We start from the raw sequence: 25,508 nt of genomic DNA, 5'->3' as shown, positions 1-25,508 counted from the left end.
TTTTTTAAGAGGTCAGGAGTTCATTTTCATAACTTTTCATGGAGTTCAAATATAAATCTTTACTATGAACTTCCCCATATCACACCAGGAACTTGATCTACTTATGTTAGCTAAGCTTTAATTAGAACAGGCAGCATAAGAATGTCCCGAGGAAGATGATGTGTGATCATATTAATAAATGAGCAATTGAAGGACATGGGAAAATGTTTTCATTTATTCAAAATGCACTATTTTACCAGAAATATTTGACAGTTAGGAGATGTGTACAAGATAATCATATCCTAGTGAAGAGTAACTGGAATCATTAATTATTACATTAACAACATACCAATTTAAAATTGCCCTTAAAAGGGGGTGGGTGGGGGTGGGGAGGTGGGGGTGGTGGTGCGGCAGGGGGAAACAGACCTGTATCTTTTTCCCCTTTGGATAAATCCTATGAAATGGAATCAAAGCTTACGTACCTATTTTTTTGCAAAAATTTGTTCAATGGCCCAAGTTCAGCCATTTCCATTACTAACATCCAGGCCTCAGCTTCACATATGCCTATCATTCGGACAATATACGGATTATCCAGTTGCTGCATAACATTTGCTTCTCTCAGTAATTCATCCTTTACGGCTGGATCATTACTCTCATTCTTAAGAATTTTTACAGCCACTGGCTTGGCACCCCTACAAAAAAGAATCCATTTCTGGGATTAGTTGCTGAAAAATCTGCCTGCAAATGCACACAATCTTCATCTGATGTGACTGTGCGCATAGTACTAACTGTGACGAAAGACAGAATTGACATTCAGAGGGGATAAGACCCAACTATAACAGGAACATCTCTCTATCAAATAGTCAGAAGACACCTAAGCATAAGAGAGGGAATGAAAAGAACCTGTGAAAATTATAGATTATCATAAAAATATCTTCACAAACCTGAAAACAAATGTACCAGACAAAAATCTTCTTGTCCATTCTGGCAAGAATGCCATAAAGCTTTTCTGGCAAGAACAGTTATAAAGGCCTTTCTAAGCACTGAGGTGTTTTGGGGGTGAGACTAGAACACGCAGCATTGCAAGGCCTCAAGGCAGTGCTCTGAAACCTGGAGAAACTAAGTCTACGTCTGCGATCCTCAGCTCATACAACTAAATGAAAGAGTAACTGATGAGATCAACAGAGCTCAAGTGTGAAACAAGATTTGCAAATGCACAAGCTGGGGCTGGAGCCCTTCAAATCCCCTCAGACTGTAGAAGGTAAAGAAAAATCCTTCCTGGCCCTGAAAACCTTGGTTAAAGAAATGCCTCCACCTTCAAGTGGTGCAAGTGTATATATAATCAGCCCATGCATAATATACTGATAACATTTTACTATGAAAATGCATAACAGTCAAGTGCTCCCACTTCTGCCAGTATAAAAAGGGTCTGTTCCTACTGCAATTACATGATAAAAGAGGTGACATATTCTGTCTTCTTTAAAATCAACATTCCAGCTTCATGAAACAGGTATTTATTACACTTATTTTAGGTGAAAATCTCTTTGCTGTCCATGGCACACTACACTGTTTCTCAAAGAGAGGTTGTGCAGATGGGAAATACTGGGTAGCATGACTGCCCATACAAACTAGGGAGGAAGGCAGCAAACTGCACACTCTTCTATCCCTGACAGGAGAGAAAATAGTCATAAGGGGCACTTCACTTTACAGACAAAAATAATGTCTAGGAGGTGAGTATGCTGCAGGCAAAGAGGTGTCTGCAGAGGAAAAGAAAATGAGTGTATAGAAAATAGGTGAACGAGTGTATGTACAAAGACAGCATCTGGTGATCTCCACCAAATTACTTAGGTACAGTCTGTCATCTCAAATGACATGCAAAGATTACTGCTGCTCTGAAAAATAAAGGCTACAGATTTTACATACTAGACTCCATGAAAATAGAAGTAAATGCTTACTTTTTCATTTTATAGAACCCTTTCTTTACAGTACCAAAGTTGCCAGAGCCAAGTTCTCCTTCCTCCAAGGTTAACAATTTCCTGTCAAGAGTGACATTTTTTGGTTTCATTTCATCTGGATCAGCATATGGACTTTCATAGACCTCAGTATCCATGGGTAAGGCCTCTCTCTGATCACCTGCAGTTCAATCAATGAAAAAGTTAGACATTATGTGAGACACTTTTGCTGCCACAGCTACTATATTCACTCTTTCTATGTTTAGGATCATCAGTGTGTTTGACTTATGAGGGCATTATAAAGAAAACATAGGCAGTCCAGATACAAGCACTTTAGAACACCCCAAAAGAGAGTGACTTCCAACTGGTGACAAGCCTTAACTACTGAGAATCTACGTAATGTGAAGCCAGGAGTCTCCTCTACAGCAGGAGTGTTAAAGGCTGACCTTTCTCCTTAGTACTTCCAATTAGTTGCCTCAGACGATTCACTCAGAATGGTGCCTTATATGTAGTCCATTCTTAGGTACCTATCTTTAATTACATTTTACAGAAAGCATGAGCACCAGCTTGGCACTGTGTATGCAACAGGGCACAATTATTTTTGTGAAGTGCAAGGATGCAGCTTTTAGAGTCAAGGAAGTAATAATATTTCACTTCAACATGGAAAAAATGATTTCTGCTAAATGATATTTGTTACAGATGGTAACATCTGGCAGTTTCAGCTACCAGGCTTCAGCTATGATAGTGGCTATAACCAATACACAACACGATGTGAAATATATGCAAGAAAAATGAAGTATGGGTTGAGGAGAGATCTCTGGCATAAAGAAGGAAATTTGATTAATGACATAAATTACTCTGCCTACCTTTTCCTGCTCCTGTAAGACCTCTCTTCCTTTGCAGCACATAAGGATTAAAAGGTGCTTCATCAGGCAGGTGACCAATAGCTGTCTGAAGCTGTAGCACACAAATAGAGGTTTTATGTTTAGCAATGAATAGGTAAGTTAAAAGCCTTTTTCTCCCCCAAGGATTATGGCATAATGATTGCAAGACACACATAGATGAGAATCAGAAAGTAAGAAAATAATCCAACAAAATTTATTTCATTCTGGAGGTTATTGCTTGAGTAAATATGCAGGCCAAATGAAACATACATTGCTAAAGCATAAAAAGTTATTGCAAATATTTCAGAGCATTTGATCTGAGAGAATTAACTGGAATGGGTCATGCACAAATCTTATTCTGCAGACATTAAAATTACGTGCTTTTTTCAAATCTGCCTTGTAACACAAGTAGTCATAAGGATTTCTCTTTAATCTGTCCTTCCTCCCTCTCCAAGTTCTGTCTTTTCATATCTAGGCCAAAGAGAATTTCCTAGCACAAACGAGAACAAATAATACTTCCCTGTTTCTCTTGTGGATGTTATAGAGTGACTCCACTTGGAAGAAACTGGGGTAAAATATAATTATTTTAATAGGCTTGTGTAACATCATGGACAAACATCATGGACCAGACAGTCTGCTCTAAGGGGGTTGAAAATGACCTAATTCTTACTGTAGCTGAACATCTGGTTCAAATATAATCCCTCTGCCTTTACTGTTTGTCAGAGGAATACTATGGACCACCCAAAGCATGTCAGCAGAAATACGGTGTGTTCTGGAGCTCCTTGGCTGAAGGACAAGTCTGGCACAATAAACTATTGACGAGGTAACCTGCTTACAATCTATAGAAATTTTACTATGTTCATGAGTGACTTCAGCCTCCTAAGACTGCATTTAAACCCAGAAACTCAAATACCAACACAAGTTTGATGAGTTCGAATAGGAAACAAACATACATTGTACTTCCAAAACACTGGATAGGGCCATTTTGCAAATATTTATTTCTTTTTAATAACTGAAGCTTGCAGTGGCATAAGTTCCTGCCTGAAACCATTGTGGTTTTCATGTAAAGAGAAATAAAAGCTTGAGTGTCCAGGAGTGAATTATTGGGTGCATCAGAAGTTCTATAACTTGGAAATTGCAGTTTGCAGGGAAAATGCCTGAGCCGGGTGGTACCTTTAATCATAAGGTTAAGACCTTTGATCATAAGGTTAAGACCTAATCATAAGACCTTTAAATCATAATGAAGTGATTCACCCAGCTGGATGAAGCAGAAAAGATTTCACTACAGCAAATCCTGAGAAGGATGCCAACACTCAGCAAGATTCTGGCCTGGTGGGACGATAAGCATGGTGGCATCAGGGATAGTAAGGGTAATGTTTCTGACTTGAATCATTCAGTCTTGTGAAACAGTGTTGAAAGGCCATTTGCTGTCAGGGCAAGCCCCAAGAGCCCTGAGATGGCTCTGAGATAGGTCAGGGACCAAAATGACCTGCCAGACTCAAGATCAAGGAGGCAATTGAATGGTATAAAACAAGATCCTCAGCTCTGGTTTTGTTTTTCTAGCCTGGTATTCCTTGCCAGGTCTGCAAGTTAAAAACTATTTCCAAGACCTGTATAATTTTATTTCACACACAGGCCATTCACTAACCCCACCTCCCCCCCCACTAATATTGGAATGCAATCCCAAACCTCTCAAGTAATGGGCTGGCAGTTTCAGTGTGAACAGTTAGGACAGTCTTTCCCTGCACTGTCAGGATGTACATAGGAAATGATTATGTTCAGTCAAAAATATTAACCATCTTTTGCAAAGCAAAACCTCATCAGAGTGAATTATACTGATTTTAGTTTGTGCATGTCATACATTCTATGTTGCTTCAGAACACATCAAGAATACTTAGGGGTTTTTATCTTATTGCTAGTTACTATGACCCATTCAGTATTACCACTAAGAAGTGATTACAGTTCCACTGGATAGCTTCCTAGATGTATTCTTGCTTCCTATGTTAACTATATATATACTTTAAAAGGGAGATAATTTTATATTTCAAAAGGTAATTGGAATCAATTAACTGAGTGGATACAGAGCAGTATGGACTGACATTAATACCTGTTGCTAAACAGATACAAGTACAAATAAAGCAGGTGCTGATTGCCACATTGCACAGATTTTATGGAAGCCTCTGGTTAACACTTCTTGGGCAAGGTGTCCAAAAGCACAGTGGGAAAAAAACAATAAAAATATGGTGACCTCTTAAGAAAGGGAGTAAGATGCTGATTCTTCAGTGGCAGTTCCCAGGATACTGGAACTGGAAGGAAAGTTCTGAAATATTTAGGAATGATAGAATCACAGTTTCAAAGGGTACGTTTTGTGTACTTTACCCTTAAAATAATCTTCCTGATAGAAACGCAAAGTGTTCAGAAAATGACATCTAGAAGAGACTGCATCACTCTAGGACTCCTTTGCTTTTTGAAAGCTTTGACAGGACTATCAATTGTCCTCTGTTCACTGTGGGGAGTACCTCAACTATGCACCAAAAAGTGTGATGGGAATATCTGAACCCAAGCCTTGATATGTTCCACAGCACACCCCTCACTTAAAACACTGGAACCTTCTCTGTAGTCACAATTACGTGAAGTCACACAGGCGTAGCTGTAGCTCTGAGCTAACCAATGAAGCATGGCAGCTCCATCATCTTTCCTTCCACGGTCAAGTGATGGATAGAGCTTGTGTAGTTGCTGTTACATAACAAGGAATATAAATTCAGTCCAAAGACATGTACAACTTCAGCAGATCTTCTTCATTTTTAGGTAAGTAAAGAGATTGTGTGCCACTTTTCCTCATCAAAAGCCAAGCTTATGAGGAATGAGACACAAGCACTTTGTGAACAGCCTTTGAAAATTATAAACTCAACATTTCAAACAGACTTGAACCTAGTGCTTGAGGAAGGGCTGCTCTTTTGATAGCAATATAACACTGCAGGCTGAATCATAATGATGGATAGTGCAAATTTCACTGCAACACCTTGTATAGGTCTGAGAAGTAAGCTTCATCTGGCTGCTGCACAGGGCAGAAACACTTAAGAAGTACTCAGCAAGTAATGGATAGCCCCACAAATTTTAAAAAACTTGGAGGGCATAAGGTCACATGTGATTGGTAATAGTTGCAGACTGGAAAGGTAGTTAAATATTCTTGACCCTAGGTCTCAGCATATGAACCAGCATACTTTGGACTACCCAAACAGAATTCGTGTATACCAAATGCATACACCTCAAGAATCCATTCACCACTGCACAACAGCCGGTAAAAATATAACTGTAGCCATGACATAGCTGACTCCTCAAAAAGGATGTACAGAGGAATTTCTGCTCTTTGCAATTCAAGAACAGGAACTGCATTAAAAAAAGATGAGTGCATCACTCCTGTGCTTGTGAATAAAACTCTGCAGCTGTGAACTGGAAATGACACAGTGACACCAAATCTAACAAAGCGGTTCTCGGAGAGTTGCTCATGTTTAAGAAGAGTGATAATGTCTTGCATATTATTAGTGCTGGCTTAGTTAACTAATGTAAGTGTGGAATTATATTCCCTATCGTTGCAATTCAATTAAACAGCTTAACAATGTCTTTTTGATTAATATTTCTGGTTGAACCTTTTCAGCTCATACTACTAACTTGGGAATATTGTGCAGCACTCAGAAAACCTCAGATATTTTTCTTTAGTTCTGCCAGTTATGTATTTGCTGCGTGTAGCAACCCACATACCTCTGAATAGGATTTTCTAGCAGGAAGGTTGGAATTTTTCTGTTGAAGTCAAGTGAGGCTGACTAGAAATGGTGCAGGAGGTATTTATCGTTGCACATGCACTGGTCTGGGTAATAGTACAGTAAAATTTCCTTTTTACTTAACTGTCACCTAAATCCAGAGTCCTTACACTGCCCTACACTTTAAAAACAGCAAGTTTAATTCTGCAAATCTTTTTCTGACAAAGGGAGCTTTGCCTTAAAACAACCAAGGTATAGAGTAGGAGACTACTCCCTGTATTCTTACAAGCACCACAAAATGACCATGGAATTGCTCATTCAGTAAAAAGGAATACAAGAAAAGAGTCCACTAGAGAAGCCTGTTAAAATTGGCACGTACTATGCGACACCTTGTGGTTTGTACACTTGTAAACTATGGGCCAGGCTGTCATTTTACGCTCTCATACTAGAAAGCTGTTTTGAGCCTGTCTTATTTTCACATAAAAATATTTTTTTTCTTCTGCTAGGGTTTAATTTTAGTTGATTAAACTTCTCAGGTACCCTCAGTTAAGCTAATCTACATGTGGCATTCTTCCCATTATTAGGGACTGGCTATACTAGAGTTGCACTTTTATAGTAATATAGCCACAACCACAATGAGAGGAAAGCAGCAGGCAGAGTTTGCATTGACCGAAAGATACCTTTCTAGCAAAAGGAATACCACCCTCTATGCATGGATAAGGCCTTCAGGTTTGATAGCATCTAGCTGATAATGTGAACAAGACCGACTTACTATTTACTTTAGCATATGAATGGACAGCTCTAATTTCTCTGATTCTTATAGTAAAGATGGTAATTTTATAGTAAAGAATATTTCTGAAGGCAATCAGTACAGCAAGTGCTATTTCTTCTCAGGTTATAATTCTGATTTGCAAAAATGAAAACGTATAGGTAGGACTAATAAAGTCGTTTTACTTTGCTAAACCAAACTGAACAGCAAAATACTGCACGACAAAGACCTTAGCCATATCCTGGGCTTTGGCAGAAACATCTAAATTTCCAGTAGGTGGCATGAGTTCATTTCAATTGTCACTAAACCGCCAATTCTACATTACTGAGTAGAAGAGCTTGAAAATTTTTGATGAGTCCTAAAATTATATACAAATGACCAGTTTGTGAAACTCAAAAGAACCCATAAGTTCCAAGACAAAATAAATACAGCAGTGTAAATTTTCCGTTTAATGTCTGAAATTTTTTGACATAAGGGAAGTGCCTAATTAATCACGTAAACTCTGCATATTGGGGTTAAGGGATGGTAAATCTTGCAAACATTCAGAGCAGGACTTTTGTTTAGAGTCCAAAATTTGGCAGTATGATGAAATACATGGGTTTGGATATTCAAGGTTAAGTACACAGAAATTATAATCAAATCAGAATTCTTAAATTATTTTCTTAAACAATTGGTCTTTCTCTGCAAATATACTTCAGTCTGTACTCTGTGCATCTTCTCCAGAAGTCAGGAAATAGGTATTTGACTGCAGAAAGAAACCAGAGAGAAGCACAGATTTTACCAGGTGAACAGACAGCAGAGTGACCAAAGCCATGTCTAGAGGATTCAGACACCACACTCACTTTTTCGAACAGACCCAAAATACTTCTTTAGTCTAATGTGTGGTAGTATGGCAATATTTTTCAGGTGGCTTTAGAACATGTCCTGAGCCTATATATGCATTTGTACAAGATGACAGCACATTAAAAATGAGACGTGGGTCCTGTAAGTGTATACAGATGACAACAGCTATTGGTACTTCAGTATAAAAGTGAAGTTATAAAAAAGGAGTAATTGTTATTTAGCAGGATTATAAAATACAGTATATGTCAAATGTAGTTTTTAACTCTGAAGAACAGCATACCTCTAGTGCCTTTTATGGCGTCTCATTTTTGTTGAGGAGCAACTGGAAATAAGTAAATAAACAAGAAAAGAGACTCATGGGTGGCACAGGGACACACATGTTATTCTCAGCATGAAAACAAAGCTCATTAACCACATGCTTTACAACTACATCAACTACTGGACAGCCATGCAACAGCATTTTCATTAGCACAGGGCTGGGTTCCCCTTGACTCCTGGACATCACCTTTCCCATTCTGCTTGGTCTTGTGACATCTCACATTTGTCCAAATGTAATTAATGTCAATGCATAACAAGATTTGTGCACACAGGTCCTGTAAGAACATATTTTGAGGTTGTTATTAACAAATTGTTCCCTAAATGTGCTTAATAGTAGCATTATTGTGTAAGCAAGCCAATTTTCTCATTAGGAATGATAGTTCAGAGTAGAAATACCATTTTGTTCTGATGTAAGTAACTGGCTTTTGAAAAACATTTTATCACATTTTATTTGCAGACATGTTGAGATCTGCACTAATATTTTGGGATGTGAGAAATAAATTAAAAATAGTTCCTCTGTTTTTAAAATTTCTTCAAAACCATTATTTAATTATAAAAACTAGGCCATAATTATGCAGATTGTTAGGAAAGAAGCAGAAAATTTACAAAATCTCACAATCTGATTGTTAGTAGCTAAGACACACATTTAGTAATTGCAAGCCAAAAGGGTGGTTGAGGGGAAAGAGTGAAATTAGTCAAGTGTAAGTCCTTTTAACTCAGTCAAAAACCTGGAAAGACTATATGAGGCACCTTTTTGCTGCCAGCCTTTGGAAAGGTGTACGATTTGAGTCTTGAGATAATTCCACCTCCTGCCCAAGTCTAGAAACCACAATGTCAAAGAGGAACAGTAAATGTGTCAGGAAAATAGCTAAAGGCATCTTACAAAACAGAAGTATATAAGAACAAAACACTCCTAACCTTTCTCTTGTGTGTGCCTGCAAGTACAGATATGATGCATCAAAAAATGTACTACAGGAAATCTTAGTACTAACTTTTCTTTCAACTATATTACTCTCAAACCATCTTGAATCTGTAGATACACCTTTTTAAAATTTAAGCACATCACCCTTTCCCCAGATCTTTTACACAGTATGTTTTCCCTACCTCTGTTCCTGAACTTTAGCCACTCCCCGCATATTTAGTCGTGTAAATCAGTTGATAACTTTAGTGTCTGGAAGTATGAGCAATGTATCAAACAAGACTTGAGACATACCGTAGCCTTAGGACAACATGGTTATTGAAGGAAAAAGCACAGAAACAGATACTAATTCCAAATGAAAATTAACAGGCTTTACATCTTACATGTGCACTTATGTTCTGTATAAAGATACTTCTAAAAGAAATGCAAATATGCTTTACAATAATACATAAATGTAATTAAATGTGACTTAACTAACATTTCTAGGGGTCACTGAGAGATCATGCCTACCTAATTAAAATTGTGATGCAGTAGTTATTGACCAAACATTTAGGCTTATGCTGAGGTTGAGATCATAATGAACCACATACACAGCCACTTGAAACAGCCCTTGAACTCTTACGTTAGATGTGCTGAAGTTTTAAATAACCCAGTTGGATTCCTCCCCCCGCCCCCGAAAAGGCAGCTTTTCTAATGGATCAGATTGGTATTTTTCCTAGTTGCTTTTTATTTTTTTAAATAAGTTTGATTTCACATTAAAAAAAGGTATATTTTGTTTCAAAAGTCGAAGGATAGCCATGCAGTCCCTACTCCTGCTTGAAAAGTAACTTTCTTGATGCTTGACAGTCCTCATAGCGACGATAGATAAAAAGTCAGTTACTGCATATTGAGAAAGCTTATTGAATCCACTATTTTCTTTTACCTCAGAAAACTCTTTCTATATTGTGAATAAATGAAACCCAAAGCACTTCTTAGCTACAGATTTGCAGCAGATAAATTCTCAAAGAAGTATGAGTGCTCTTTTGAACATGGTAAGCGTGGTTCCCTATACTCTTGTCAGAAGAGTTTAGGAAGTAGCTCCCTGTCTCCATCCATCCTGTGTTCTATATCTCTGCATATACTACCTTGATGGCAATCCTGCTTAACTCAAATGTTCGTATTAGAAATACAAATGCATGCTAAGAGAAATTACTCAGGGACAGCAACAGTACTAGTCTGAAGTTATGCTGTAGTCATAAGGTGTAGGCCTGTTCTTACTATCTGATAAACTGTGGCTAAAAATATACTGGAAGAGGTTCAACGGAGATTTGGTAACTGGCCAGCAGTTGGCAGCTTCACTGTAATGTCAACAGCTGATTTTAGGCTCATAACAAAATCTCCTCTGCAGGTTTAAATACGTATTGGGATGGTGTGCATGGAGAAAAAAGTAATTTACAAAGTCAAAAGGGATCAAAATCACCTTAAATCTAGCTATGGAGTTTCTGGTGCAAGGCAAGAAAAGTATCGGTCCATACACGTGCTGAGAGAAGTAAGAAGGAGAAAGCCTCCATATTCCGCACGGAGAAATTACATCCAATACAGACTCAGCAGAAAGTCTTTCCTTTTGCGGAGGAAGCATATTAGTATCATTAAAAAGCAGATGTCCAGATTACAGAAAAAGGGACAAGAAACAGTAACATCTTATTATTTACATTTGTTCTTGGAGCATTAGCAAGCTACACAGATCCCTTCCCTAATGTTGTAGGTTTTACTCCAAGCCCTTACACACCAACAGTCTGCAGTGAAATTAGCTGGACAGCCTGCCTTGTACATCATCCAGCAGATCTTTCTACAGTGGTCATACTCTCTCTTAGCTTCAAAGCAACTTTATATTTGGGCATGCTTTCCACTAAGGTTTTGGAATCTCATCTGTGTATTTCAGGCATTACTATATATGAAAATAAAAATATATTGAAAAAGTGGTCTGGTTGGGAACACCAGTATTAGATTGTCCCTCAGAACAGGCCATTGTCCTCCTTTCCTCAGCTGTTAATCATGTTGTGTCCCTCTACTGTCCTTCTTTTTCTTCTTTATTCTAATCAATCTTTTCTCACATGTCATGATCATTCCTATTGCCTGGCTCTGGATTATCTCCTGTTGGACAACATTCTTTGGTGCAGCACCAAAACCTGGTGAAAGTAATCAAGCTGAGACCCTACCAGTGTTGAACAAGCTGGAAACACTCTTGATGTTTCCCTTTCTTCTACCAGCATGATGGTTGCTGGTCCTTGTTCCCATTCTGACCCACTATAGGCAACCTCTGAAAAACTGTCACTGCTCCTTCATCCATCCTGTGTTCTACAGCTGACTACTAGAAGTGCAATATTTTTCATCAGTTTCTTTCACCCTGTTTCTCCAGGAAATTTCTCCAATTAATCTCAATAATGTTGAGTCCCAATTCAAACATTAACAATCCCAATTCACATATTTTGGCAATCCATTTTGTAAAATAAAAAAGATGCAGTACTTCAGAAATGTCAGAAACTCTTAATTCTTAATTAAGATGGTGGAAATAATGTGAAGATAGATTGCACATTCTCTACATAAGTCTTCATGATTGTATTTGTTCTTTTCAGTATGCATTTTTGCTTTTGCAATCCAAATTCATTGTATTTCAGGCTCTGTGTATAAAAAAAGCTACAAGTGGTCTTCAGTGAGTTACTACTTTTGCATAATGATATTAATGTATGAGAACCTGTCAATATTAACTGAAGTCTTTGAGCTCCATAAATAGTAATATTCATTTTAAATTTTCCACTTTCTATTTATATATTATAGAAAAGTAACTTAGCAGGCTTGTTTTATCTAAAGAAAACACAAAATTCATATTTCTGTTATAAGAAGTTCAGAATGTCAAACATATTGTAACTTTAAGAAATATTTTAAGACAATATTTGCAAAATGTGCACTCAACACATCTCACTCATATCTTTGGTGCTCTTCCTTCTATCCATCATGCACAAGACTTAAATGTAATTACTACCAATCAGTCCTGAAAACATTAATGGTTGTACGTAAAACATGCAAGTGACCAAGCATATTTAAGTCAGCTACTTGCAAGAAAAGCACATGTTCAAGGGTGGAATTAATCTCACCTAAAAGCAAGGCATATACTCTTGGCTAATCGCCTGGGCTCCTTCTGAGTGGAAAGACACAGGCACATATTAGTGGAAAGTAGTTCTACCACTTCTAGGCTGAAGTGACATGTGGACAGATATGTCTCTTGTTTCAAAATTCCTCAAAAGTGAGCCTTTGTTATTTGCTGAATGAACAGTTCTTCATTTGAGTTCATTAACCTCAGGACAGATTAATCACATCCTGTTAGCGTGACCGAGTCTTTTACCTGTAAAGCATCATGAACAACTGGGGTAGCATTACTGCAATGCACTCATGAAAAGTGAAGAGGTTGGCCCATTTACTTTCACTGCACGGTCTCAAACACGAGTTAGCTTAGTCAGGTATACTTTTTATTTTGTTGTTACTACTTCTTTGATAAGTTAAATAGCTAAAATACGATTTCTTGAATTTACTGTCATACACATTTAAACTGCAAAATTTTCTATGGATAATTCCCACACTGAAGGTGCTTGATCCACCTCTATAACTGTTGTACACCAGATGATATACATGTGGTCTCATGTGCTTAAACTTCATGGTCATCTTTGTAAATTGCACAGATCCAAACCTTCAGGCAACATTAAAAAAAAAAAAAAGGCACCAATTCCAGTTGCATAATTTCCAGTGAGAATGTTTGTTCACAGGGACTCAACAGTACTGAACTAAATGTAATTGCCTACATTAACAAAACTGTTTTTTTTCTATAATGCATCAAGATAATGACCTACCTGATTAGGTTCTCCGAGGAGTGGTAAAACAACTAAATTAAACTTCCTATTTCAGATGAGATCAAGTACAGTTGAATGAAATGGTGTTATGTATCACACCTCAGGTGGCTTCTCTAATCAATGGACTCTGAGAACTTAGGCAATTATAATCACAGTTGGCCTTGCTCACTATTCTTCAAGTCGATAAAACAGCTTTGCCTAATTTCACTGCACAAGGAATCAAACCCTTGTGCAAAGTCTGATCTTTACTGCACCAAATATGAAAGCAAATTGAACCTCCATTTCTGCTTCAGTCAACAGATTCTTGACATGGACAATGTAAACAAAGCAGTAACTCTCCTACTGTTGATATAGTCACTTTGATACACATTGATAAAACATGACCATCAACAAGGCATTGTGTATATGAAAAAAAAACATTTTTCCTATACATTATACGTATAAAAGAAGTTAACATAATTAAATGATGAATAGCTCGTGCAAAACACTGATGAAAGCAATAATTGTGCTAGAATATGTTACGATTATTCTTTTCAGCTTACTGCTTATATCCCTAGAAAAACAAAATTACTGCTGCAATAATATCCAAGCATTAGGATTCCTAGAGCAGTATGTGACTATAAGCCTTCTCAAATGAATACTGCTGCTATATCACCACCTACTCTTACCTTAGAAGGAGTTCCAGGAAGAGGAGGGCAAGTGTTAAAAACAATGTTATCTGTAAAAGAATCAAATGTAGAAGGATACTGAGTAAGGTGAGAAACGTACTGTAAGAACAAACAATTTTACAAAGGGGACCAACTTTGTTTTTTAAATCACATTACAGTGCTTCTCCTGGCCTATCTTTGCCTTTGTCTGAAATGTGCAGCAGACTCCAGTACTTGCTGCCACAGAGGCAAAAGTACGTGCAATGCCTCAATGATTCAAAGGAGCAGAAAAAGTACAGTCATATCCTTTCACCATGGCACTTGTATCCAGTTGGAATGACAGAAAAAGTCCTTAGAGAAAGAACATCTCTTCTGGAATAGCATGAGTTAGAAAAGGATCAGGCAGAAGCACCTTTTTTCCCTTGGCCATCAGGGCAAGAGAGAGGACAGGGTTTTATTAACACGACATTAAAGAAGAAACAGGCCAGAGAGCATACCAGACCTCAGGACACCCCCACACTCCTTCCCCTCCTTTCTGCCAAGTTATCAGGGAATGCCTCTCTGACCCTATTTTCAGCATCGGGTGCAGCGAATCCTTTGCTCTGCCTGGCTCTCACCAGCATGGGAAGCAACTCCACATCCACGAGCCGCTCGCCTGTTGCGTGAACCTCTCGCTACACCCAACCTGAATACCCATAGCAATTCTGCTGGCGTGCTGGTCTTAGCTTTGAGCAAAGACCATTGGAAGAGTGCTGGGATGACCGCCTTGTTAGTGCGTGTGGGCCAAGTAGCACACACTGCCACTTTGAGCAGCAAAGCACATTTTGGATCTGACATTAATTTAAAGCAGCAATAACTGGAGCTGGTAGCCTCCTTTAAGCTATAAGCTACAGGTCTGACAGTTCTTGACTCTTTTGAAAAATTGGAAATTTAACATTTACATTTCTTTTAATCAAACTTTAATCTACTATAATCTGCACCCACCTACATAGCAAGTGGAAAAAAATGCACACATCTTCATCATCATTAACATGGCTGTTTATGCATACCAAAATAACAGGAATAACTCACCATTTTCTGAGCCGAGCTGTGGACAGGGAATGGTAAGAACCCTTAACAATCCATCTGGTTTGTATGAATAATGCTCAACTAACTACCAGAATGAGAGGAGAAAAAAAAAAAAAAAAAGGAGAGAAAAAGATATTAAAAGATAAGGGAGCTATAATTAAATACATTGCCTCTTTAAAATTGCATGCATCTGTACAATAATTGGTATATTTTACAGCAAATGAACTGGGCCTACAGCAGATCTTTACTGCAAATGTCCCTACCCCATCTTTACTTCTGTTTAGCAGGGGTGCATGTTTCTGAAGTAACCTTGTGGATGAATCTGGAACTTGACCCAGGAACTGGATTTTTAAGAGTCAGCATTCTGCACCTGGTTCTGTTACTCACCAGCTTTGTAATTCTGAGCAAATAACTTCTTCTTATACCCCTGAGGTCCTGGCCTCTTTTTTTTAATTACTTTTTTTTTTTTTCCAGGATGGGTACAACTACAACACAGGAATTTTCCTAATATGCAAATGCTTTCTTTGGACCTTGAAGTCACAATGGGATGTAAGCAGTTAATAAATGTACAGCACGAACAGTTATAGCCACTTTTGCTCCTGGACTGTCCTCTCCATGCCATTTTATTACAGGCTCATTACTGCTACTCTGGCTTTGGTGCAATTAGGTACAAAGGAGGCCGGGGCGAGAGTGAAAAAGTTGCAGGTGTATTCAAAAAACTTGTAAGATACCATAGTTGCTTTTAAATTTCCAGTGACTCTAGGAAAGAAATACACAGGACATTTACAGGAAAGGCTAAGAATTAATATATGCAAATAAAGATTCATGGTTTAGATTTATGAGTCACTTTACTTGTTTTAATAGAATTTTAAGCAAGAGGACATAAGAGATTTCTGCAGGGGTTTCAATTCCCCTAGCATTTTCAATTTAAGTACTCATTTCCCCAGTATTCAATTTCCTTATCAACTATAGCATAATCAACTATGCTTTCCTTAATTGCCTAATCCTTACCAGGCTTCAGACATATTTTCGTGGTAACCCTTAGCAAACTATGCTTTTTCCGCATTGAAGGTAGAGAATTTCAAAGCTAGAGGATGCAGTATGTGTACAGCATCCTAAAGCATCCCTTTTGTGCTTCCTGGAATTCTGTTTATTGCTGTTGTAGAGGGCATCAGCAAGACTACACCTAGTATAGCCATTATTGAATATGGTCACTTGCAAATGTAAATTGCCTTAGATTCTAGAGAATGTTCAGCTAACAATAATAATTGCAGCAATTTTGAACTCGACCAAGCTGCAACATCACATTGAAAAATTATTAAACTCTCTACACTTACATAGCTTTCTACATTAAGATATATTTTCTTCATGTATAGAAACAATGTAAAGTTGGTAACATGACAAATAACCCGCCCAAACACGTTGCTGTTTAGCTAAAGACTATTGTCACTCAACAAAGTAAAACAAGCTGCCTTAGTCAGCTGACAGATAACCAAGTGATTCAAATCTAACAGACCTGCCAGAGGGTGTCAAATCTTTTTCCATCCGGTATGGAGAGCTTTCCTGTTTTATCTCTGTCAATACGGTAATGCAGTACTTTTCCATCATTCAGCAGGCACAGGGCATAGGAACCATTGCTGTCCCTTTCTCGGATACTGTAGGAATAAGAGAGATTCTTGAAGGTTCCACTTTACTAGGAACGAGCATCTGTGTTGAAAATTATTTTTTAAATCACCCTTTCCTTTAAGTTTTGAATTAAAAAGAAAGCAAAATCAGCACTGCAAAATCTGAAGGCATTTTGTTAAGCCTTTCATTTATTTCATAGTGTCATTTGTTTCCAGACAGAATGCTCTAAAATTCAAATTTCTTCTGCCTGCCGCAGCAACCGATGACAACAGAAAATCCACAGTGTGGAGCTCTTTGCTAGGCAGCTACAGAACACTGTGCAATGCACAAATAGCTCTCCAAGCAAGGAAGCATTTGAAGGCTTGTGTACAAGTTGTAAACCTTTTGTCGTCTGCCCTTACTGTCATCTCTTCATTTCAAAATAAAAGAGATAAGAGAGAAAACCCTTACTTTAATGAAGGCACTTATCTGCTGTTTTTAATTTTAGGTCAGCTGTAGAGGAGATTAAGGCGTAGCTGCTTGTAAGTGCTGGATCTTGGCCTCAGACTCCCATGGGCTTTGTAAACAAGCAGCTACACCTCAATCTCCTCTACAGCTGACCTAAAATTAAAAACAGCAGATAAATGCCTTCATTAAAGTAAGGGTTTTCTCTCTTATCTCTTTTATTTTGAAATAAAGAGATGACAGCAAGGGCAGAAGACAAAACAGTAAAATAATATAACATGAAATACAAATAAAGGGAAAATCTTTGTGCACTGAAACAGCTTGTCTGACTAGGGATTTAAAGAAAATCACACATTTCTGTATTCATCTATTCTTATAATTTCTTTAAAGACATTAAAGCTTTGTTGCAGATTTTACATAAAAATTCACATGAAATTTCACACGGTATATATATCTGGTCTCAACTTCACCAGGGAGACATCATGGAATGTAATATAAAAACATTATCTAAAATTCAGAGGTAACCAGGATGTTCTCCTTCTTCCAGGAGGTCTGCAAGCAACATCTAAGATGCCTGTAAAGCGTTGCAGAGCTGTTTTATGCATATTCAAGGCTAGCTCACACAGAGACCAGCATCTTCTCATGACTGGACCCAGAGTAGATAGGAATTTGCTACTAGCTCCATCATCGTTGGTTTCTGAGTTTAGAAAGTATGTTTTTTCATTTTAGTTTGAATTGCCCATGTTCACTTGCTGCTGACAGTGAGATGGCAGTAGAGATAGATTAAATTTTTCTTGAGTAATTTATTTTTGTAAGAAAATTCAGGTTCAGCAACACTGAAATGTTTCTTGTTCCAGTGTGCACAGAAATCTGCTCGCTCTCCCTTCAATTTTTCAAAAGCCCTGAAAAGAAACACAGCAGAAATACTCTCACTTAAGGTGTTGGAAAGCTTTGCTGTGCAACATGTGTGCTTGTGTCATATCTCAGAAGACTGCAGAGCATTAAATTCTCCTCATCAGCTGACTCACTCAAGGTTGAACTAAAACTGTGTTTTGCTGAACTATTCATGCAACTATTTTTTCAAGCAGAGTGATTCTTGTTGCCTAAGATGTGAACAGGATGCTGGATAAAATAAAAAGCAAGTAGGTTTAGGTTTTTTTCTGAAACCAAAGTAACTTGCCTAGTGTCTCTAAAGAAACTTGAAACACATCGTGGTTTTTCATGACATGCAGGTATTTTCTCAGTATGCTGATTTCCTCTGCGCTGACTGACCAGCGGAGAGCAACAGGTTCTGCTAAAAGAATGACTCTTACTTGCTCTTAGCAACAAAGGCTTGGAAAAATATTATCAGAAGAGAGGGCACTGTTTCTAAACCACAATGAATGGCATTTCATTGCATTCAGACTTCTGTTCAGAATACAGCACAAGTAAGATTATAAAAATGCAATGCATTGTTTCCCAGTAACAGTAAAATGTCCTTCATGTTTCACATGAGGAAACAGTGGCTCCGATACAGTTAGCTCTAGTGAAGCTGGTTCTCATTGCAAGAGTTGTTACTATGTTACTATGTTACTAACATTTCTCAAAAGCACAGGCATCAAATGCGAGTAGTGAGTCCTGACTTCTCTTGGCACAGATCCCAACAGCCCTATCAGCACTCAGTGCAGGATTTAAGTAGAGTTCAGGATTATTAGGTTGTAGTTGCATTTCTGAGCTCTTCCTTCCCCCCAAACCTAACGCTATGTTAACTCTGACAACATCTGCAGTTCATGGTCACGGCAGCTTCTGTCAGACAGCTCTATTGCTGCAACATCCAAAGAATCTCCATTCTAATGCTCTTATGATTTGAGTAGTGTCCAAAAGGAGCCTTGTTCTGTTGGGGCTATGGCCCAGGTGGTTTTTTGTATACTGTAGCCAGTCCAACACAATTTGAATCCCTACAAAAGACAACAGGAGGTACTACTATTTTCCAAAACATTTCGGAAAGCATTCTGTTCTGAAAGTTCTGAAAGTAACAAAAGCATTGAAGCTACAGCCAAACGATGGCCTAAGTCTTAATTTTGGCAAGGAAATCCTTTACTGGTCCAAAAAGTGCTCTCACAGAACTTACCATCACAGTCCAAACAAAAAATATTTTTGCCTCTGGTGACAAGGATTGTCACAGGCCATACTTCACAGTTTTATTTTGGTTTTGTAAACTGTGATAATGGCTGTCTAGGTTAGGCTAAGCCTCAAGACTTCTGGCTGGGTACACAGTACCCAGTACCTTACAGTTATGATAAAAAACAGAATCAAAAAAGCTGCTCAAACTGAAAAGTTATAAACTGACCTCTTCACATGGAAATCAAGGTTATAACATCTTTTTGATGGTGCTGCCTGTACTACTCAGGGTCATCACATCAGATTTGGAGACTCTCTTTATATATAGAACTTCCCTTCTATGAAAAGTACACAATTAGAAAGTTTAGAAAAAAATCCAAAATTCCAAATGTATTATCTGTTTTAATGTGCTCTGAAATTACACACAATATTTACCATTCTTCAATACGAACTGATAACAAAAAAATCTTCACTATAAAAAGCTATTTTTTTAAAAAAAAGCACTTTGGAAAGGAAGAAAGCCAGCAGTGAAATATCACCTGGTCTTGCATTTCATGCCATTGCAGAGAATTACAGATCTACAGAACAAAAACATAAAGATAATAAACACCTGCAAATAAACATTATTTCTCTGTCATCCACTGATATTAACCAGAAACATGAACAACTTCACTGAGAGCAAATTTGAATTCATAGATTGATAGAGAAGCATCAAGGTATCTAGCTTTTCTATGACATACATTTTAAAACAGCAATTATAGAAGGAACTGAGATACTCGAATTGCTACGTGATGCAATGCAAAGAAGGTTTCGTTATTGATTTTAATTTTCATGCAATCTATGTGTGAATATTTTTACATTATTGTGAATGTAACCTAAATAGCAACGAAAAACTATTGGAGTATCATTGCAGACTGTTTGAATAGCTATCCATTCTCTCCTTTGGTAAAGGCTCTACTTTTGCTTGGAAGCAAAAAGAACAATGTCCCAATTTTTTCTGCTTCCAAGTGAACCAAGTGAAAAGCCAAATGATCCCTTTCTTCCTAAAGAAAAAAAAATCCCTGAGGGTAAAAAAAAAATAAAAATTGCTATTACAACATGCCTCATTGACTGTGTAGAAAAAAAGAAGTCACAGCATTCTACAGTGGAAAATAATGAAGGAAATAAACTAGCAAAATGCTTGCTTTAGGAATGGTGTGAAATTATTCTCACTCCTGAATCAAGGGCATGCTAAAGTTTGTTCTCGGCCTTGCTTTGCCTTCTCAGCAATAACAGCTTCCTTGATGCCACAGTCCCGCTGCTTATCAAGCTCCAGCCATTTCCTGCTTGTCTGCCCTAATGACCCTATCTCCTGTAATGTTATTAACAACACATCTATTTATTATCACTTCAATATCTGTAGCACACTGCACATTTTCCAAGTTTGAGGGCAATAAGGAATTAACTTGATGCCTTCTGTGAAAGGATCACACACAGGAAAAAAGAATTGACTGCAGTCTTCATTTACATAATTTCTTCTCCCATATTTAGTAACACAATCAAAGCTGTTTCAGGAATGCCAGCACAGTACAGAATTTAGGGGCTAGCTCAGCCACATGCTATTGCTATCTACGATGGAACCTAAAACTTCATCTCCTGATAAGACTATTGTGGTGCACTGTGCAGTAATGAAGCACCTTTGCGAGAATGATTGCATCACTGTATTCTATTTTGCTGGCATTGCCCCACCAAAATAGCAAAATACACCATGCGCCACCAAAACCTTTACAAATAGCTCTGCTGTATAACTGCACCTGCAACAGGGGATCTTGTCAGTACAGCTGTCTCTGTCAGGGATTGCATCTGTTCTTCACACCTCTGACTGATGAAGCACACAGTGTAGAGCTGGACTTGAGAAGCCACAGTGCTGCTGCAGTGGTCTGTGAGTGGCACCTAACTATGTACCTAACTGAAAATCAGTAACAGCTGTCCCAAAGAGCTGTAGGCATCATCCGGGTGGCTGTGGGGGGGAATACAGCACCTCCAGAAACATGATTCAGTGTCTGTATTTTAACATTTACCTTGGAAATTTTTTATGGTCATCTAAGCCTAGCAACTGCTTGGCACTTTGAAGAGGAACTTAATAATTAATTAACATCCCTGAATTAAGGTCATGTTTAGTAGGATTGTTTTCACCTTGTCTGATGTCAACAATGTCCAGTTTCATTTATGGATACAAACATAATACTGATAGATTTATTTAAAGAATACAAGGTCAGGTAAATCATCTAGCTCAGTATGCACTCCAGTAGTGGTAAATTCCTAGAGAAAAACAGTAAAATTAATGTAAATATAGACAGCTATATATATTGGAAACATACATTTTTGGTTAGATAGAAGACAAGAAAACTTTTATGGACAGCTTCACTTCAAAACTCGTTATTTTGAAACGGTGTTGTTCGTGCTAACTATAGGGACATATAAGAGACAGTTTAGTCTCCAGAAGTCACGAGATGCCATGATGAGTAGTGCTGTGAGTCATTCTAATAGTCTAAACTAGTTTTGTCCTCTTTAGTATATCTCACCGCATATTGAAGACATTCTTATGATAATGAAGTTATTTTTCACTTCACATTTACACAACTGTTCACATTTTATGTGAACTACATACAGCTATGAACCCATACAAAGGGTTTATAGAGACTAAACTGCTACTTATGCAATGCCTTTACTCACAATTTCCTTAATGTCGAATTTCGAAGTTTAACAGTAGCTCTGACTATTATGTCCCTTCATCTTCAGAATTTCCTGTTCTTAACACGTATGCAAGATCACTTGTTTATATAAATGAAGTGGTCATTACCAATGACAAACCAAGATGTGCCAAAAGCTATCACACACTTACCAGAGTTTCTTATGTGAAAATGAAAAAAATACTTAACATTTCTTATACTGCTGCTTTGTCACTGTTAGCATATCGTTTACTTATTTTCCGACTGATCTACACATGCATGCACTCACATAGATAATATTAACAATATTATCAATTATATTATTATATATTATGAATGCAAATATTATTATCATGTTAACTGTACTAATAATATTGATAATATTATCTATTATACCTGTATAATATTGATCATAATATTCAGCTTTTATACCCCCTACCAGGCAAAGTCTAATGAAAAATTATGTCTGGTAAGAACCAGCGTCCTACACAGCATGCAAAGTAGCCTTAATGAAGCTCACAGTGGCTTGAAATGTAAATAAAGTTCTCTATTTTCAGATGCTCTTCAGATCATTTTAGAGATACCAGATTTTCCTTCTATTCAACCACCATAGTTTTTTCCCAAAATTTTGTGGCTAGAGTGGCAATCTTTCATGAGCATTCTTCCCAGAAAAGGTGGGCACTGCTTTACATTTCATGTCATTTCATGACATTGTTTCTATACTCTGCTTTGAAAACAACCTTTGTAGCACCCACATATACACTTGTTTCACTAACTTATCAGTCATGACAAAAACTTTAAGACGACCTTTGAAAATTCCCTAGCAAAACACCCACAGTTAGCTCAGAACTTTTCCAGCAGCATGGATGAGTCGCAGTGTTATATTTCTGATGCTATCCATGACACCTTGAACTGCGACCAGGAAGCTTTATTTCCATAATTATTATATTAAAAAAATTAGATTTTATAATCTTGTAGTGCTGCAAAGCAGCACTAAAGAAATCTAGGCTTTGGGTGTGTTCTCACAGAAGCCACTGTACTGGATTTTGTTTCAATATAGGTAGGCCAGACAGCAGATTTCTGGTGCAATTACATTTTAGAATGTAAAAGAATATATGGAAATACTCTAGCCTTCTAAAATTTATTATTATTTTCATAATAAACAAAATTATTTTTGTCATATACCAGCACTTGCTTGTGGACTTGTTGAATTATCTTGGAATACCTCATCTCATTGAAAATCTAGCTTCCCTCTATGTTCCCAGGCTCCAGTTCCTACCTCAACAAGTGGTTGCCTGAAACGTAAAACAACGCACCTCTCTAGCACTCAACAATTTTGCTGCTACTGTTCAGTTAGCTAACAAATGAGTGGTTTATTTCTCAACAGCTGCTGAGCAAGCCCATGTTAGGCAAACCACTGCAGAAAATAGAAAACTTCTCTGAAGCAGACAGTTCTTTTGTTATTTACCATAAGCCTCGATCTGAGAGCTGGAAGAGCTCTGGAATTAACTGATTTCTGATACAAATGAACACCACACTACTTGTCTTGCTGCTCTGGCTGCTGAATTATGGGGCAGATGAAGATCTCACCTTGTTCTTCCCTGGGGGCATAAGAGTAAACAGCAGCTGAGTGGTTATTGAACTCTAAACCTGCCAGATAGGCAGTCCATGCAAGAACAATTGATGCATCTGAAAGAACCCTACAGACGCAGAAGTAAACAGTGCTGTCCTCAATAAGAGGGACCCAAGCTCAACTATGACTATCAGTCATATTTTCGTATTCTTTAAGCTCCGGTGGCACCTGTCATGTTTTAAACAGAGCCTTAAAGTTAACATTTCCCCCTCTATGGGTTTATCTAACTGATGTGAAAGCAGCCACCAGAGTTCCAGCAGAACTACGTAAGAAATGCACCCACTGACATAACCAGTCCCACAGGAGAAGGTCTGTCTGCTCCCTCCGCAGCTCAAGGAGCATGTCACTGCAAACAGCACCAGAAATGCCTCCTAGACCATCTCGAAGGGAAACAGGAAAATGCTGGGGAAGTACTTTTATTTAAAGCTGTAGGAACACGTACAGAAGATTAAAAAGATACCAGGGTCTGCAACAGAGGCTGAAAATGTCAGGTGTGCTAAATCACTCCAAAGCCCATCCCTGTTAGATAAGGGGTCCATTTCTTTGAAGAAAAATTATCTTCCTTTTTTCCCCCAAAAGAGAAACCTTTGACCACATAGAAACCAAGAAGTGCTAAAGGTAAACTGCAGAAGTTGCGAGTTTTAATACATAACCAACATAATGACTCAGCAGAAAGCAGCAGTATTTTTAGAAACAAAAGTCATTAAAAGAAAGGGTTGTTACTTTGTTTCAGATTACAGCTCCACTTGCCCCTATGTTTAAAAAGTAGGAAAACTATCAAAATCACAGGGCAATGAAAAGGAAGGGTGGTGTGATAATGCTTGCTGCTGATCTACAACAGTGACTGTGTACATCAAATCGATGAAACTTCTGTGCTATAGGAAGACACATTCAGGAAAAATGATCTACGATTGTAACATTTTTTTTGGTAAAAAATGTAACAAAATTTGTAACAAATGGATAACTTTTTTTGTTACAAATGGAAACAAAAGGAACAGGGTAAATTACCCTCTAAGTGTGATTCCAAGAGTATGAGACCGAAAATGTGAAGATGCATGGCAACTTGGGTGAGGGTGACTGTGAAACACAAAAAAAATCAAGGAGGGAAGGAAAGAGGTTTCAAGATTATGAGATGTCAGTACACTCAAAGCATTTGTAGACCTGACAGAAATTAACTCAACTGTAAATAAACATTTAGAGGAATTACTGGTTCCTGATGATTAAGATTGAAACATGGAAACATTTGATGGTTGCACCCACATTAGCAATTAGTGTGGCACAATACAGTAAATTACTAAAGTGAAAGAGTTAGTGCTGCAGAAGCATGTCCATTCTGCACTCGCTCCTGGGGCTTTACTTTGGACTAGCTTTAAAAACACCAAAGGTAGTTGAGTGCTGAAGGAGCCTAGGTAGGTAGGTGATGAAATTTCTCTCAGGAATTATACAGCTCCAAGTTATCCTTCCATTTGGGGGGGGGGGGGGGGGGGGGAAGTTGGGCATAGCAAATGGCTTGGTGAAAACACTGCTTTTTTCAACTGAGAAATTTCCAAAAGAAAAACTTTTGTTAGAAGATTTCAACTGTCTAATACTCATGAGATGTTGGCTGTTAGTCACTATACCAAATGACACATTTGCACTCAGAAAATAAAAGATCATGAGGTCAAGCAAATGCAGGCAGGGCAGACCACGAATGGCAATACCAATGTAAAAGCAACTCCTTCTGTTGCTTAACTACAAAGCAAAGCACCATCACTGCCCCCTGGAACGCTGACAGTTACAGATCCCAACAGTTGTTAACTGTTAGCAGTTTCTTTGTACTGTTACCACTTTGGTAAAACAGCATATCAGTCTATCAGGTGCTGGTGGCCAGGCTTTGGCAGCAGGGCCGCAGAGGCTCTGTGAGGAGGTCAGGACCTGCCCTGGGCTAGTCACGGGTGGTTCCAGCTGGCCCAAATGGACACTCTGCAGGC

At 38.0% G+C, this 25,508-nt stretch overlaps 1 protein-coding gene across 4 annotated transcripts in view; it reads right to left on the bottom strand.

Annotated features, from left to right (window-relative positions):
• Positions 1–25,508, bottom strand: part of SYK (spleen associated tyrosine kinase) — a 54,707-nt gene that overhangs the window by 7,024 nt on the left and 22,175 nt on the right. For 3 of the 4 annotated variants that reach the window (XM_055699043.1, XM_055699042.1, XM_055699041.1), the window contains 7 exons: positions 16,541–16,679; positions 15,028–15,109; positions 13,978–14,027; positions 9,257–9,325; positions 2,798–2,888; positions 1,935–2,112; positions 462–671 (listed from right to left, as the gene is read on the bottom strand). In XM_055699043.1, coding sequence (XP_055555018.1) covers positions 462–671; positions 1,935–2,112; positions 2,798–2,888; positions 9,257–9,325; positions 13,978–14,027; positions 15,028–15,109; positions 16,541–16,679 — 819 coding nt within the window. The remainder of the gene's footprint in view (positions 1–461; positions 672–1,934; positions 2,113–2,797; positions 2,889–9,256; positions 9,326–13,977; positions 14,028–15,027; positions 15,110–16,540; positions 16,680–25,508) is intronic. The other variant, XM_055699044.1, reaches the window with a different exon arrangement.

This window comes from Falco cherrug, chromosome Z (assembly GCF_023634085.1).
Source record: "Falco cherrug isolate bFalChe1 chromosome Z, bFalChe1.pri, whole genome shotgun sequence".
NCBI lineage: Eukaryota > Metazoa > Chordata > Aves > Falconiformes > Falconidae > Falco > Falco cherrug.
Note: the sequence above shows the minus strand (reverse complement) of the source record. Positions and strands in the feature narration are given on the sequence as shown.